The following is a 16068-nucleotide window of genomic DNA, read 5'->3' on the forward strand; positions in this document are numbered from 1 at the left end:
GCCACGTCACGCCACGCCACGCCACGTCACGCCTCGTCACGTCACGCCACGCCACCTTACGCCACCTTACGTCACCTTACGTCACGTCACGTCACGTCACGTCACCTTACATCAGACAGGCAGAGTAGAGGTGTAGTAGGGTAGAGGCAATACCCAAAGAAAGATGAAGAACTTACATCTGTCCCTCGGGGGCGTACGTAGACCCTGTGATGGAGAACTCATGGAGAGAGACACTGGAGTCCTCCACCTTGTCTGCGACGAACATCTGAAGAGACAGGGAGAGAGTGGTTCTCAACTGGTGGGTCCTGGTCAAAAACTGGGTTAAGATTCTATTTGGGGCGCAGGCCTCCAGTTCCACTTCTTTATAAAAGCTCTCTAGATGTATTTTGAAGTGTACAGGATTTCCAATTCTGTGCTTTTATTTTGAAACTTTGCGTTTTCAACTGTGGACCAGCATCATATCACGGGACGTCGTACAGGTCACACCATGATACAGTTGAGAAAAGAACGTATCTATAGTAATAATAATTCTAAATAATGGTAATAATAATAACCCCATAACCCTTATAATAACCCTAACCCTGCAGGCAGCAATACACAGGGTCCAGTTTAGTCTTGGGTGCATATTACAGTTTCCCGGGTTCTCTGAAACGCAGCACGATTTTCCGAGTTCACATGAACGTAGCATGCAAATATGCAACTTTTGCACGATGCATGACCGTTCGGCTACTTCCGGGAAAATTTAATCGGTTTTTCACAAATTCCTGCTCCGCGTGTGGATGGATTTGGACGACACTTGAACCGCGAGACGTCTGTGACGTCCCAGTTCTAACAAGACCTCAACCACGTCTGTGGGCTCGGCCGTTGTCGTGTTCCAGACACTTTTAGCCCAAAATATGCCAAGGAGAATAATAATAATAATAATAATAATAATCCAAACAATTACAATAAGGGCCCTGTGGGCTGGAGCCCTGAGAAGAAGAAGAAGAAGAAGAAGAAGAAAATACAAATACAGTGGTACTTTGACTTAGGAGTAGAATTGGTTCTGTGACAGAGCTCGTCATTCAATCTGCTCGTATAGCAAATCAGTTTTCCCCATTGAAATTAATTGAAATGCCATTCATCCGTTCCATCCCCCAAAAAAACACCCAATTTTTTTTTGTCACGTGTTTTTAAATCAGAAAAACATATTTATAAATAACAAATGTCGTTAAAAAACATGATAAAACATCATAAAAGAGAATGTAAAAAATAAACTGGTTTTATAAAGTGTATTTAGCTTGGAGATCAGACGACTTGGACAAACGGGAGATGCTGTGGAGGCGCAGGGTGGAGCAGATAGGCGGAGAAGGTTGGAGGAGTTTGTTTCGTTTTGTGCTTTTTCGGTCGCTTACGTTTGTTGCTGCACTTTATTGCTACAATTTATTTTTTTCCACTTCACTTTCGCTATGACTTCACGCTTTAACTCAATGACATCATCCGCTTCTTCTTCTCAGCACTTACTTTCTTAGGACCCATGGTTTGAAATGTTGAAAACGCGAGAACAAAACAAAAAAGAGAAGCTCCCACGCTCGCGCCACCACGTGAAGTGAAGGAGTGAGACGCAGGACGTGGCCGCATTCGCTCGCCACGGCAACCAGCGGCGGCACCTAAAGCTCGCTCCTCGTAACTCACATTTTTGCTAGAAAATCAATGAAACGACGGCTCGTAACTTGGAAAACTGGTATGTTAGTGCCTCGTAAATCAAGGTAGCACTGTAATTCCCAAAATAAACAATAATAATTAAAATATATCATCAACCAATTGATAAATAAATCACAACAAATAGTAGCAGGTCGTCAGCTGCTTTCCACACAAAGCACCTGATGGAACAAGCTTTATACTATGACTGAAACTAATGACAACAGTTCAAATCTTTAATTATAGCTTCATGACGGAATCAAGGCTCAATAACTGAAGACGTGTGTGGATCCTGAAGCTCAACCCCTGAGAACCACTGGCTCCACCATTTAGGGGGAGAGTGTCTCTTTAGGGGGGAGAGTGGTTCAGTAATGCATCACGTTTAATTAAAGAAACCACTAAACACCTTAAAGATAAAGCTGTTCTGTTTGAGTGAACAATAACCACTGTTTTGTTGGAAACATCTTTTGGTCAGTGCACAATTCATATTAACGATAAGAATTATTCATAAAACAAGGGAGTTTCTGGTTCCACTCTTCTGAAGGTCAACTACCACACACACACACAGATATGCACACACACACACACACACACACACACACACACACACACACACACACACACACACACACACACACACACACACACACACACACACACACACACACACTAGTTGAAGCTGTTTGAGACTCAACTCGATTGGACTGATTGAAGAATTAATGAAGCAGCATCCAGTTCCACTTTGTTTCCCCATTGATTCTGTTCATTGACTCCTTCTGTGCAATGTGTGTGTGTGTGTGTGTGCGTGTGTGTGTGTGTCTGTGTGTGTGTGTGTGTGTGTGTGTCTGTGTGTGTATGTGTGTATGTCTGTGTGTGTGTCTGTGTGTGTGTGTGTGTGTCTGTGTGTGTGTGTGTCTGTGTGTGTGTGTGTGTGTGTGTGTGTGTGTGTCTGTGTGTGTGTGTCTGTGTGTGTGTATCTGTGTGTGCGTGTGTGTCTGTGTGTGTGTGTATATGTGTGTGTGTGTGTGTGTGTGTGTGTGTGTGTATATATCTGTGTGTGTGTGTGTATATCTGTGTGTGTGTGTGTGGTTCCTGGAGTTAATGCGCTGAAGCTTTTCAATGTGCTCATCAATAACGCAGCAGCTGTCATTGTTAAAAGCAGACAAAGAAATGTGGCCGCCTGGTTCGGGTTTCCTCCCCAGTCCAGTCCTTCCACCTCAGTCCAGGAAGGCAGAGAGCGGGAGAAAGGAGAAGAAAAGAGTTCCCGAACTGGAGAAGGAGAGAAAGAAAAAGCTGCTGCTGCTCTATTTTCATTGTTGAGGGTGTTGCGCCACTTGACAATGTAGATACACCTTCATGTTTGATATCACCTTTACTTTTACAAAAAGGCTTCAAATCAACCAAAACATTTCCAGAAAATATTCTCCCAGGTTCTATGTTCTGAAACAGGGCCCGACCAATATGGAGTTTTTGTCTCTGACATCGATTTTAAGGGGCAAAAGATACTGTACATACCAAGATACAAGACCACATAACAGAGATTTTCTGCCGGTATTTTTATAAAAAAAAATGGTGTTATATATCATAAAATTGAGTATCTGATAACAAAATACATATTTTCAATAATAACTTTACTCAAATAAAATCACTTTGAACCGTTTAAATAATTTACTTGAATAACAGTAAAAAATGATTATCATGAAAAACACTGGCACTCACTCCAACGTCCTTTACAGCAGAGCAAACGCAAACGAATAAAGGATTTTATATTTTCTAAACCCCCATCTTCATTTGTTATTGTTGTATTTTTGTCTGTCTTTTAAAAAAACGATTCCAGAACAGATCCTAAAAGTTAGAAGGTGTCTACTTCCTGTCAGGTCCCTGTCTACTTCCTGTCAGGTCCCTGTCTACTTCCTGTCAGGTCCCTGTCTACTTCCTGTCGTTCACAGAGTCCTGCCTCACGGTGTCTCTGTGGAAGGAAATCACTCCGTGTGGACGTTCCCAACAACACGCTTCCATTCACACACATTCAACTCTGCATGTCCCTCACACACATTTCATCCACTTTTTAACTTTTGGGACTAAAATAAAACAGACACGATTCAGACCAGTTGCTCTGGAGGCCAAGGCCATGTGTGAGGTCACAAACACTGTTTTGGACTGACTTGGGGGTGAGTAAGGAATGTCCAATTTTTAAACCCCAGCAGGGATGGATATAATGTTCTATGAGGCCTATCCCCGTTAGCTTACTATAGACACTTTTATTCCTTCCTCCTTTGTTCCCTTTCGTTCTTAATGGTTATTGACAAAATATTGACTTCATTCAAGATTTAGTGGAGCAATGGAAAGTTATAGGAACATTTGAAACTCCACTTCTTACTACTTGAAGCTTATGAATCAGTTCCTGCCTGGTACAACCTCTGAAATTTCAACCGGTACCGATAGTTCTTCAGAACCCAACTATGGGCCGATATTATCGTCCTAGCGATATATCGGTCGGGCGCAATTCTTCAATCCACACTGCTTCTGCTGCGTCATATGGATGTTGCTACTTCTAGGTATTTCCGAAACTACAGTTCGGTCCTAACCTTCCTGTTCATTCAAAGGGCCGGTCTGGGCCACATTTGGCCCGCAGGCCACCAGTTGAGGAGCCCTGGTGTAAACAGAAAAGAAAGAAGAAAGAAACAGTCTTTAATCGTCACACGACACTCCACAACACATGCTTGCACACACACACACACACACACACACACACACACACACACACACACACACACGCTTGATGGTGGCCGGTGAAATGGCTCCTCTGCATTGAACCATCCTGGCTTGTCCTTCCTCCGGGGGCACAGCCAGGAGCAGGGGGCAGCGTACGTGGACGCGCCCGGGGACCTGGTGATAAGTGTCCATCGCTGGTCAGACCATGATGGGTGCATGTTTTTGGTGGGGGTCCTTACTGACGTGAGGTGGAGGAAACCCCATGTCAGCACGGGGAGAACATGCAAACTCCACACAGAAAGGCTCCTGTTTGGAAGATAACCCACCGGAGCACGGTGCCAACAGCGCCCCAGGCGGGAATCGAACCCAGGACCTTCTTGCTGTGAGGCAGCAGTGCAATGCACTGCGCCACCGTGCCACTAACAGTTCACCGGAACAGTACAGTTCACCCTGAGGTTTGATGGAATCCCAAAATACAGATAAAGGTTCATTAAATTCTCCTTTTCCATTCAAATCTAGTACAGCACAAAGAGGCCGTCGGTGGAAATATAATTAGCTGCTTTTCTACTCGCTCGCTGGTCCCTGGTACCAGTCCCTTACTCACCATCTGATCTGCTGCCGTCTCCACGGCAACAAGGCACCGTGCCACACATGTCACTTTGCAACAGCGCTTCAACTTTCCCTTCGTGTTACTCTGCGTCTGTGCAGCCGCACGAGGACGAGGGAGGATCACGGCAAAAGAGAGATTTGGGCAGAAGCTTTGTCAGAGAAAAGTCACCAAGACACATCTCACCACGTACGTGTCTGCTGCTATGTACAAGTACGTGTCTGCTGCTATGTACAAGTACGTGTACGCTGCTATGTACAAGTACGTGTATGCTGCTATGTACAAGTACGTGTCTGCTGCTATGTACAAGTACGTGTACGCTGCTATGTACAAGTACGTGTCTGCTGCTATGTACAAGTACGTGTACGCTGCTATGTACAAGTACGTGTACGCTGCTATGTACAAGTACGTGTATGCTGCTATGTAAAAGTACGTGTCCGCTGCTATGTACAAGTACATGTCCGCTGCTATGTACAAGTACGTGTCTGCTGCTATGTACAAGTACGTGTACGCTGCTATGTACAAGTATGTAATGAATAAACATCTTGAATCTTGTTCCTGTGCTGCATGCAGAGAAGCATTGATAAGCTGACACGCTGACACACACACACACACACACACACACACACACACACACACACACACACACACACACACACACACACACACACACACACACACACACACACACACACACACACACACACACACACACACACACACACGGTTCCCCAGTCAACAAACACTGCGATGTTGACTGGCTGTTTTCCCTGTGCACACACGCTGATAAGGTTGCTGACAGGGTGGTGGAGCGTCATGGCCACACAAGCCTCTTTCTCTTATTTTTTGGTCTGGACCTGTCAAACCTGCAGCTCCGAGTCTTCTCTTCACAGTTGAAACCGAGACTTGCTTACTGGAAGCTGTTGTCCTGCGAGCCGCCCACCACACGAGCTGTGGACTCTCAGAAACTTGTCTGAACAAAGTCACTCACTGACACCTTGCTTTTCAGGCTAATAATGCTCTGTCTTTCTTCCTTTGTTAATTGCCTTTTTCTGGCCATTATGATAGCAACATACTACATACATGAAATAATACCGTCTGTTCCAACTCTGCTTTTATAAAACAAAAGTTGGGACACCTTTTGCACCGGGGCACCACCATACTTCCATTGTTGCAGAACAGCTGTGGTTACAGCAGGTGTTGTTCACTGAAAAAAGGCCTGACTCTGAAATTCACATTATATTTCAGTTTTTGGGAACCATAACATTATTATTTTTTTTAACCTCTGGAAACTTTCTGCATACCTTTGTACCATTCCAGGTTATTTACAGGACTTGAACTGCTTACATTTCAATAGGAACTGGAAAAATGGGGGTGTTCTAAAGCTTTTGACCGGTAGAGTGTGTGTGTATATATATATATATATATATATATATATATATATATATATATATATATATATATATAATAATCGGAGCCACACATACAGTCCTCTATAAGACTGGAATCCATTAGACAGGAGCGTGTGGTGTAGTACCAAGTCATGGCTTCCTAAAGATAAAGGATGTGGTGGAGATAATGGAGTCAGCCCCACCAGACACACAATATGAAACAGTCAGATAAAGAAAAAAAACTGTTTTCGTGTAGACACGGTTTGTAACGGCGTCCCAGGCCTGGCCAGCCATGGTTTCTATGACAGCAGGTTCAACAGAGACTACTAGCCAACATTATTCAACAAAGGGTGACTTCCTCCAGGTGATTCAAGTGTCATTGCTCCGCACTGAGCCGTGTGGTTTGGGGAGGACAAGCACCTGCAACATGTGTCCTCATCCAACAGAAACTGGATCTCACCACTCCTGATCTCATTTCATCATTAGATGCATCAAAAAAAGACATGAATACCTTTCGGGTAAACAGCGGAAAAATAACTCCTCGTGCCTTTAACAATGTCAAGGTCAACAGAGGTTACCGTGAGGACGTGTCACGGCCACAGGAAGTTAAGAAGGACGTAAGCAAATAAAAGAGGAGCATGCCGAGCATCAACCTGCCTCCTTTAAGCTCCGTTTTCATAATTTTTCCAAATTCTCATTGCGGCCCTCTTCTGGCTGGTTGCAGAACAATTCTAAACGGTGTCTTTCTGTCTGGAAGTCTCTGAGAATGACTGCTGCGCTGCTTAAAGTTCATTCTAGTGAGATGAAGACGGAAGAACTGTACTTCACCCCCATGGAAGGTTCCCCCCTTCTCTCTAGTTTTCTGACTGTAACATGTTTTCACCAACGGTATTTTATCCAGGTGCCGGAGGCTAAACTGCCAAAACCTCAGCCCCTACAAGTGCTGTTTGGTGGCTTTAAGAGACGATGAGGCAGTGACATCACCTCCACCATTTTATACCAAGAACAATCTAGTCGCTCAACACAAAGAGGCTCAACTTATTCTACAGGCTGGGTGGTGTTTCTGACGTCGGTCTGACTTACAGTATATTTACTCTGTGTGTGTGTGTGTGTGTGTGTGTGTACCATACATTAAGTGTGTGTCCATCAGTTGCCAAGACAAACAGCGCAGCTGGCGTTTACTGTGCCTGGAACAAAGCCGGCACAGCCAGCCACACAACGGCAGAGACAGGTGAGTGATGGCGAGCGGCTCCAGGACTGGCTGCGATAAGAGCAGTCATACAGCTGTTTTTTCCCTACTGTGATTAAATGTTTCTACCTGCGAGTATTTATTTATGAACCTGCGGGGCGATGCGGGAGACGTGAGTCAGGCTCCTGTGTGCAGCAAAGCCTTGGGTGCGGTGGAGCCAACCAACAGAAACAGGCAAAACAAACGCTACAAGGACTTTCCATCAGTGTTGGAAGGATTTTCCGTTGTTTGTGTGTTTGCTAGTGGGTGCCGACCACACGCACGGCAAAAAAACAAACACCACCCGAAGAAATGAAGTGTGGTGATAGGACACGGAGCTGTGAGCTCTCAGGATGCTCCCAGGTGCTGACGTGACATGATGAAGCGAATGATGGGATGTGGAGTTTAACGGTTTACGCCTGTTGCTGCTTGCAAAACAAAAACAAATGCACGTTTTCATGGTACAATATTCAATATATATATATATAGGTGTTGTTGTTGACAAGCTGTGGGACTGTGGTCAGGAAGAAAAGGCTCGCTGGCCTCGCTGGCCTCGAGCCAAGTTACACGACCATAGAAATAACACCCTAGACCGTGTTGACCCTTAAAGACTAGAACTTGATGCTTTGCCGTGAAAGGCGCCGTCTCTCACCCGGCAGACGGACATCTGGTTGGTGGTCAGGGTTCCCGTCTTGTCGGAGCAGATGACGGAGGTGCAGCCCAGCGTCTCCACCGAGGGCAGGCTGCGGACGATGGCGTTCTTCTTGGCCATGCGGCGCGTGCCCAGCGCCAGGCAGGTGGTGATGACGGCGGGCAGCCCCTCGGGGATGGCGGCCACAGCCAGCGCCACGGCGATCTTGAAGTAGTAAATGGCGCCCCGCACCCACGAGCCGCCGTGGACGGGGTCTCCGAAGTGTCCGATGTTGATGACCCACACGGCCACGCAGATCAGGGAGATGACCTTGGAGAGCTGCTGCCCGAACTCGTCCAGCTTCTGCTGCAGCGGCGTCTTCTCCTGCTCCGTGGACGCCATCTGGTTCCGGATCTTCCCGATCTCCGTGGAGACACCGGTGGAGACCACAACGCCGATGGCCCGACCCGCAGCGATGTTGGTGCCCTGGAAGTCAAGGGACAGGGCGGGGTGCTCGTTTAAAGATTGATAAATTGGATTATCAGCAGCATGCCTCTGAATTGGTGAATCCTCCAAATCTGTAACAGAGCCACGAGATGCAGAACGGACGACGGACGCTCCCACAAAACCTCCCTTGTCCTCCACAGGAAACCCAGGTTGCAAGTAGTGTGCATGGTCAGTGTGAGATTGGAATGGAACGAGGAGACTCACCGAAAACAGCATGTTCTTCTTGTCTTGATTGACAGCTCTGGGGTCGGGAACGGGATCAGTGTGTTTGATGACTGACACGGATTCCCCTAAAGAGAAGATCAAATAAATGATGATGGTTTGGATCTTCAGTTGTAACTGGCCTGTTGCTGCTACTGCCACACAAAGGCATTTTCAAATCAATTTACTGCCTCAAAATTGCATGCTGGGAGGTCGCTCTCAGCAAATCAGATGATATCATGTTCCATTAAACCGGTTATGAGCCAACGCACAGTTTAAATAAGGAGACGGGGCAGATGAAAGTGTTCCTGAGTGTATTTTATACAAATACTATTTTATGCCAGAATTGCATATTACATCCAATACTGTGCTCAACCAGATCCAAACCTAAAATGACAACGTTGGGAAGCAAGATCAGGTTATTTTCAGTGAATTTCATGAAATCTCTTTTGTTTCTGTCGAAGGGGATAAACCTGGAAGGAGGGAGGAGTCGTACCCGTGAGGATGGACTGGTCCACTCGCAGGGTGGTGGACTTTATGGAGGTCAGCCTGATGTCAGCTGGCACCTTGTCACCGACTGTCCAAGGCAGCACAACACAGGGATGAGGTTAGGCCGAGTGAGAAGAAGATCTCAACAGGAAATGCCAATGACACGAAGGAAAGAAGAGAAACAGACGCCGCCCTGCGGTGAGTGGCTTCCTTTCAGCAGCAACTCCCCGAGAAAGCCGCAGACGCAGGCGGAGCCTCTGGTAAACAGCAGCTCGCTCCACCCCCCAGGTTCATGTCTTTGTCTTAAGAGCATGGGTCCTGCTCTCTCCGTAGGTCACTGCTGTCAACGCCCCCAAACCTGTAGGTCGCTGCTGTCAACGCCCCCAAACCTGTAGGTCGCTGCTGTCAACGCCCCCAAACCTGTAGGTCGCTGCTGTCAAGGCCCCCCAAACCTGTAGGTCGCTGCTGTCAAGGCCCCCCAAACCTGTAGGTCGCTGCTGTCAACGCCCCCAAACCTGTAGGTCGCTGCTGTCAACGCCCCCAAACCTGTAGGTCGCTGCTGTCAACGCCCCCCAACCTGTAGGTCGCTGCTGTCAACGCCCCCAAACCTGTAGGTTGCTGCTGCCTTCAGGTGTGAAATGCTTCCATGTTTCACCTCAAATGAAAAAGCAGGAAAGCGGTCGTTATTTTTCACAACATGCGTCCGTGTCGGCCAATACCACGTCTTTATGTTTTGAAATGTGTGTCCCCCAGATGCCAACTGTAATTCCCCGGCTGTCAGGACGACCGCACAACAAAAGCAGCAAACAACAAGAGCTGTCATGATTATGACATCAAATCATTAAAAGAAAAATGAAATCACATTTCCATCCCAGTCAAACCACCACCTGAACCTTTTCATGCTCCAAGGCTCAATGCATTTTACATGACATAACAAAAAGTTAGCCTCCAAATGGGTAGTCACTATTATTTGTAGTAAAGCGTGATGATGATGATATGATGAGGATGAAATGATGAGGATGAAATGATGAGGATGATATGATGAGGATGATATGATGATGGTATGATGATGAGGATGACATGATGAGGATGAGGATGATATGATTATGATATGAGGATGATGAGGATGAGGATGACATTATGATGATATTGTGATGAGGATGAGGATGATATGATGATGATATGATGATGATATGATGATGGTGATGATGATGAGCATGATATGATGAGGATGATGATGTGATCATGAGGATGATATGATGAGGATGATATGATGATGATGAGCATGATATGATGAGGATGATGATGTGATCATGAGGATGATATGATGAGGATGATATGATGAGGATGATGATGATATGATGAGAGCCTCAGCCTTCCACCTCCCTCACATCATATCTGTCTTTCTGCCGTGGAGTTTCTCTCTGAACTGCGTTGTTCTCTGCTCAGCGTCTCTCAAACTCACTTTGCATTTTGTTTTTCAGTTTGTCTCAGGGGGAAGTGTGAACGCAGAACCAGCTGATGAACAAACACTGTGTGTTATTCCATTATTCTTTATGATCCAATTTCCATATTTACCCATTTTCCACCATCGGGGGCCACACCACCACCACCCCCCCCCATCTCTCTCCTGCAGCAGCAGCAGAGTGTGTTGTTTGTGTGGGAGATGTCTGGAGGGGGCAGTGGATCTGCAGGCAGGTGGTGGAGCAGCAGCAAGGAAACCTTCTGAAACACCTTCCCACACAACGCTGCTCAACCCTCAACCTCTCACTGCCCCGGACTCCCACAGGCGCTCTCTCTCTCTCTCTCTCTCTCTCTCTCTCTCTCTCTCTCTCTCTCTCTCTCTCTCTCTCTCTCTCTCTCTCTCTCTCTCTCTCTCTCTCTCTCTCTCTCTCTCTCTCTCTCTCTCTCTCTCTCTCTCTCTCTCTCTCTCTCTCTCTCTCTCTCTCTCTCTCTCTCTCTCTCTCCCTCCCTCCCTCCCTCCCTCCAGTGGAGACCTCCATCTTTCCAGCTCGGTCTTCTAAACGTGCTGTGATATCAAGTGCTGTGATGACAATCGCAGGAAACTTCTCCGTCGTGGGTTGGGGGTTTGACATCCAGGCACGCGAGCTGCCTCATTAACCTCCGCTCATCGGCCGCTTTTCTCCAAGTGATCGATTTGTGTAATGAGCGGATAAGCAAAGTAGTTTCCACTGGATCCCCTGAGCTCGCTCGTCACTACTGAGCTGGACGAGGTGGGCGCGGCGCGAGCCAAAGCAAACGAGGAGGTGGTTTGGCGCGGGCGGCCGGAGCGCGTCCTTCCATCGGGTCAGACGGGACCAACTCTGCCCGTCTTACATAACGTCTTGGCACGGAGGCGCCAGTTCACGTGCGTCGTAACCGTGACCGGTAGGGAGCCGCTCGCCGCAGGTTTCCACCGCCACGGGCCCCGCGGCAACGCTCCGGGAGTTTGAACGGAGCCGCTCCCGGCCACCGGAGTTACTCCGTTTTCATAAGCCAGGAAAGTTTCAGGCAGCCGTGGCCGGCAGCGCCGAGAGCGGCCGTACAGGGAGCCTGGCAAGCAGGGGAGGTGGAAACTGTATTTTTGTTCTTTTCTGTGTTCAAAAGGCACTGTGTGTCCTTTTCCCCAATACCTTCAGACAGTTTTAGCCCACAGCCTGGAGTTGCCATGGAACAAGTCGTGGCCAAAGTGAGGAGCAGAAGGTCCAGGACTCCACATGGGAAAGGAAAAGCTGGATGTGTTTTCTTTGTCACCGGAGCCCTCCGTGTTTCATTCAGGGGACGACTCGTGATCCTGGATCCCTGACACACATTCGAGGGAGAGGGGAAAAAAAACGGATGCACTCCCTGTGTTTACAACTGTTTAGTGCTGCTGGGCAACAGGGTTATGTCATGCCGGGACGGGTAGCACCGCTACAGCAACATTTCCCCCGTTGTGTGGAATATTTCTGTGTAGGTGAGATTGTTTTTCGTGACTGTACGCTGCGTGGGAATGACATCCACCCCCAGGACGACCCAGGGTTCACTGCCAACACATAATGCTTCTTCCTAACAAGGGACCAAAAGGGATTTATTTTATCATCTCCAAAGAAAAACTAAAAGACAAAACAAAACAAAAAAACCCACGAAACCTGCAAATGACTTCATCATCATCATCATCATCATCATCATCAGAAACCAAGAAGCCAACAAACTGATCCAATCACGCCGGTATGATTGGTAGGAAGTCAGATGAAAGCTTTTCCCTTGGTCCTCCACCCGAACCTCTCCTGTGACTATGGAGACAAGGTATGAAACATGATCCCTACTCCACATGTGGACAACCAGGAGTAACCAACACCACCTCACCCTCCACCAAAAACACACACTGGCTTCACATGTTGGCACCAACAAAAACATAAAACACATCAAATAACAGTTTTATAAATGACATATCACACTGTATGTATTAAAGCTTTATAACTACTCATCAAATCATATTTTACAAGTGGGTGGAGTAGAGGTAGAGTAGAGGTAGAGTACAATAGAGTTAGATTAGAGGAAAAGTAGATTAGATATGGAGCAGAGGTAGAGTACAGGTAGGGTGGGGGTAGGGTGGAGGTGGAGTTGGGATTGAGTAGAGGTAGAGTAGAGGAGAGGTGGAGTGGAGGTGGAGTAGAGGCAAAGTAGAGGAGTAAAGGTAGAGTATAAGTAGCAGTAGAGTAGAGGTGAAGTAGAGTAGCATCTACACTACTTCCTAACTACCTCTACTCCAGAGGTAGATTGAAGGTAGAGTAGAGGAGTAGAGGTAGAGTAGAGGGAGAGTAGAGGTGGAGTGGACACCCCTGACCCACTCTCTTCTGCAGTAAGTGTTATTTTCCACTTCCTTCGCTCATCATCATTAAATCACGTCAAAAATATCAAAAATTTCATGCACGAGCGTCACATTTTGAGGACGTCCTCGTGACAACAACCACATCAGCTTCATTTCACAAAGCTTAGGTGAAGGGTGGAGCTGCACCTGGGCAGCTTGTAGGGGGATGGCACTGGGATGGCACTCAGGCGCTGGGGAGGGAAATAATAAGGGATGGAGGCTGTGACGGGGACGCTGGGTGGCTGCTGACACCACCAGGGAGCTGCAGCACAGATACTGTGACATCCACCTGTGACATCCACCTGTGACATCCACCTGTGACATCCACCTGTGCAACCTGTGTAAGCCCTGTCCTGAGCGTGCATGTGCACAGTGGACAAACAAAAGTTTATCGGATTACATACAATCTATGGAGAACACACACACACACACACACACACACACACACACACACACACACACACACACACACACACACACACACACACACACACACACACACACACACACACACACACACACACACACACACACACACACACACACTCAGGAAGCTTTGGGGAGGATGCACCAAGCAGTGTGTGTGTGTGTGCACGTGTGAAATGAACAAGTAATAATAACAAATCATTTCATAAATCTTTTCTTGAGATTTTGACAGAAATGCTGGATCAGCTGAAGGAGGGGGAGGTAGAGTCCACTTCAAGTAGCGTGAAGGTAAAGGTAGAGCAGAAGTAGAGTGGAATTAGAGGCAGAGTAATGTGTGTGTGTGTGTGTCTGGCCAGTAACTACAGCGTGCACAGATGTTCTAGAGCCAGAGTGACAACAAGACTATTTTTAGACCAGACTGCCTACACACGGGCAAGTTTACAGCAGAGAAGTGTGTGTGTTTGTGTGAGTGTGTGTCAAAGTGTGTGTCCATGCATGTGGGGGAGTGTGGGTGAAGCTGACAAACATTCGGCAGCGTCCAGGTGGTGAGACTGAGAGTATGGAAAGTGAAAGGAAAGGCAACGCTTTGGAAATTTAAATAGGCCCCTAAATATAGGGGCAACCACAGCCACTTACAGAGAAACACACACACACACACACTATTGGATAGCAGCCCTGGCACCTGCAGGTCCAGGGTGAAGCTGTTATGTAACACGCTTTTAGATTTTCCAATAGTGTTTCCAGACCTGTTGGCTCAGTGTGTGTGTGTGTGTGTGGTATCAGCGGCCCCAGGCGATGAGGCAGCGTTGCAGGTAAGACACTGAGCTTGCCACACACACACACACACACACACACACACACACACACACACACACACACACACACACACACACACACACACACACACACACACACACACACACACACACACACACACACACACACACACACACACACACACGAGCATTTGCGTTGTTTTTCTGGGCCAGTTACGACATCCGTGTGTGTGTGTGTGTGTGTGTGTGTGTGTGTGTGTGTGTGCGTGCGTGTGTGTGTGTGTGTGTGTGTGTGTGTGTGTGTCCTCCGCTCACCCGCCACCTCCACGATGTCTCCGGGGACGATGTCTCGGGCTTTGATCCTCTGCACTGCCTTGCGGTTCATGCGATAGACCTTTCCCATCTCTGGCTCGTACTCCTTGAGAGCCTCAATGGCGTTCTCTGCATTCCTTTCCTGTTAGAGCGAGAGAGAGAGGGGCGAGAGGGTGAGGGAGAGAACGGGGGAGAGAGAGAGGGCGAGAGAGTGAGGGAGAGAACGGGGGAGAGAGAGAGGGCGAGAGAGTGAGAGATTGAGGGCGAGAGAGAGGGGGCGAGAGGGCGAGAGAGTGAGGCAGAGAACGGGGGAGAGAGAGAGGGCGAGAGAGTGAGAGATTGAGGGCGAGAGAGAGGGGGCGAGAGGGCGAGAGAGTGAGGGAGAGAACGGGGGAGAGAGAGAGGGCAAGAGAGTGAGAGATTGAGGGCGAGAGAGAGGGGGCGAGAGAGTGAGAGATTGAGGGCGAGAGAGAGGGGGCGAGAGGGTGAGAGAGAACGTGCAAGAGAAACAGTGTGAGAGAGAAAGGGTGAGAGAGAGAGGGCGGAAGGCCGTGAGAGAGTGAGAAAACCATTTGAAACGTTGAGGGGAAGTTGGCGTGTTTGGGACGGTGGAGCAGCTGGTTGGTGTAGCTGTGGCTAGGGCTGCGCGGTATTGACAACAATCAAATTTCACAATAATTTTGCAATAAATGGATGATTACTTGCACAAAGGAGGTGATACTTCACATTTTTGTCTTCTTGGCACAGCCTTGACACCAAAAACTGGTGGGATGAGTATATATTATATACATTGTGTTGCAAAGGGGAAGGTGAGGGATGAGGAGGCAGCGCAGCGGTGATGGCAGCGTGTGTGAACAGGTGAAATGTTGTGCAGGGGCCTTTCCCAGGGACGCAAAATGAATTTCAGTGCCCTACTGACCAATAAAGTTGTATCGTATCGTATGGGTGTGGTCTCACCTGCCAGACGCCGATCACGGCGTTAGCGATGAGGATGAGGAGAATAACAATGGGCTCCACAAAGGCCGTGGTGGTCTCCTCGCCCTCCTCGAACAGAGCCAACACCTGGAGAACAAACGCAAACGACGCTCGTCAGCGTCACGCTCCGCTCCCCTGCTCCAGCTCGCTCTCACCCGGCAACAACTGCTCAGCGGGCGAGAAGCAACATGTTTACTGAGAGGAGAGAAAAAAGAGGAAAACCACACACGCCTCCCAATCCGAGGGCAGCGCGGTTTAATGACCCCCGAGAGAAGAG

General features: G+C 47.8%; 1 protein-coding gene across 1 annotated transcript in view; it reads right to left on the reverse strand.

The window, feature by feature from the left end:
• atp2a3 (ATPase sarcoplasmic/endoplasmic reticulum Ca2+ transporting 3) overlaps positions 1-16068 on the reverse strand; it is a 48138-nt gene that overhangs the window by 14297 nt on the left and 17773 nt on the right. Inside the window, exons 4-9 of the mRNA XM_080013727.1 lie at positions 15774-15878; positions 14820-14958; positions 9457-9537; positions 8964-9049; positions 8274-8738; positions 177-265 (exon numbers count right to left, since the gene is read on the reverse strand). Of these exons, the coding sequence (XP_079869853.1) occupies positions 177-265; positions 8274-8738; positions 8964-9049; positions 9457-9537; positions 14820-14958; positions 15774-15878 (965 nt within the window). The remainder of the gene's footprint in view (positions 1-176; positions 266-8273; positions 8739-8963; positions 9050-9456; positions 9538-14819; positions 14959-15773; positions 15879-16068) is intronic.

This window comes from Zeus faber (assembly GCF_960531495.2).
Source record: "Zeus faber genome assembly, chromosome: 14".
NCBI classification, from domain to species: Eukaryota; Metazoa; Chordata; class Actinopteri; order Zeiformes; family Zeidae; genus Zeus; species Zeus faber.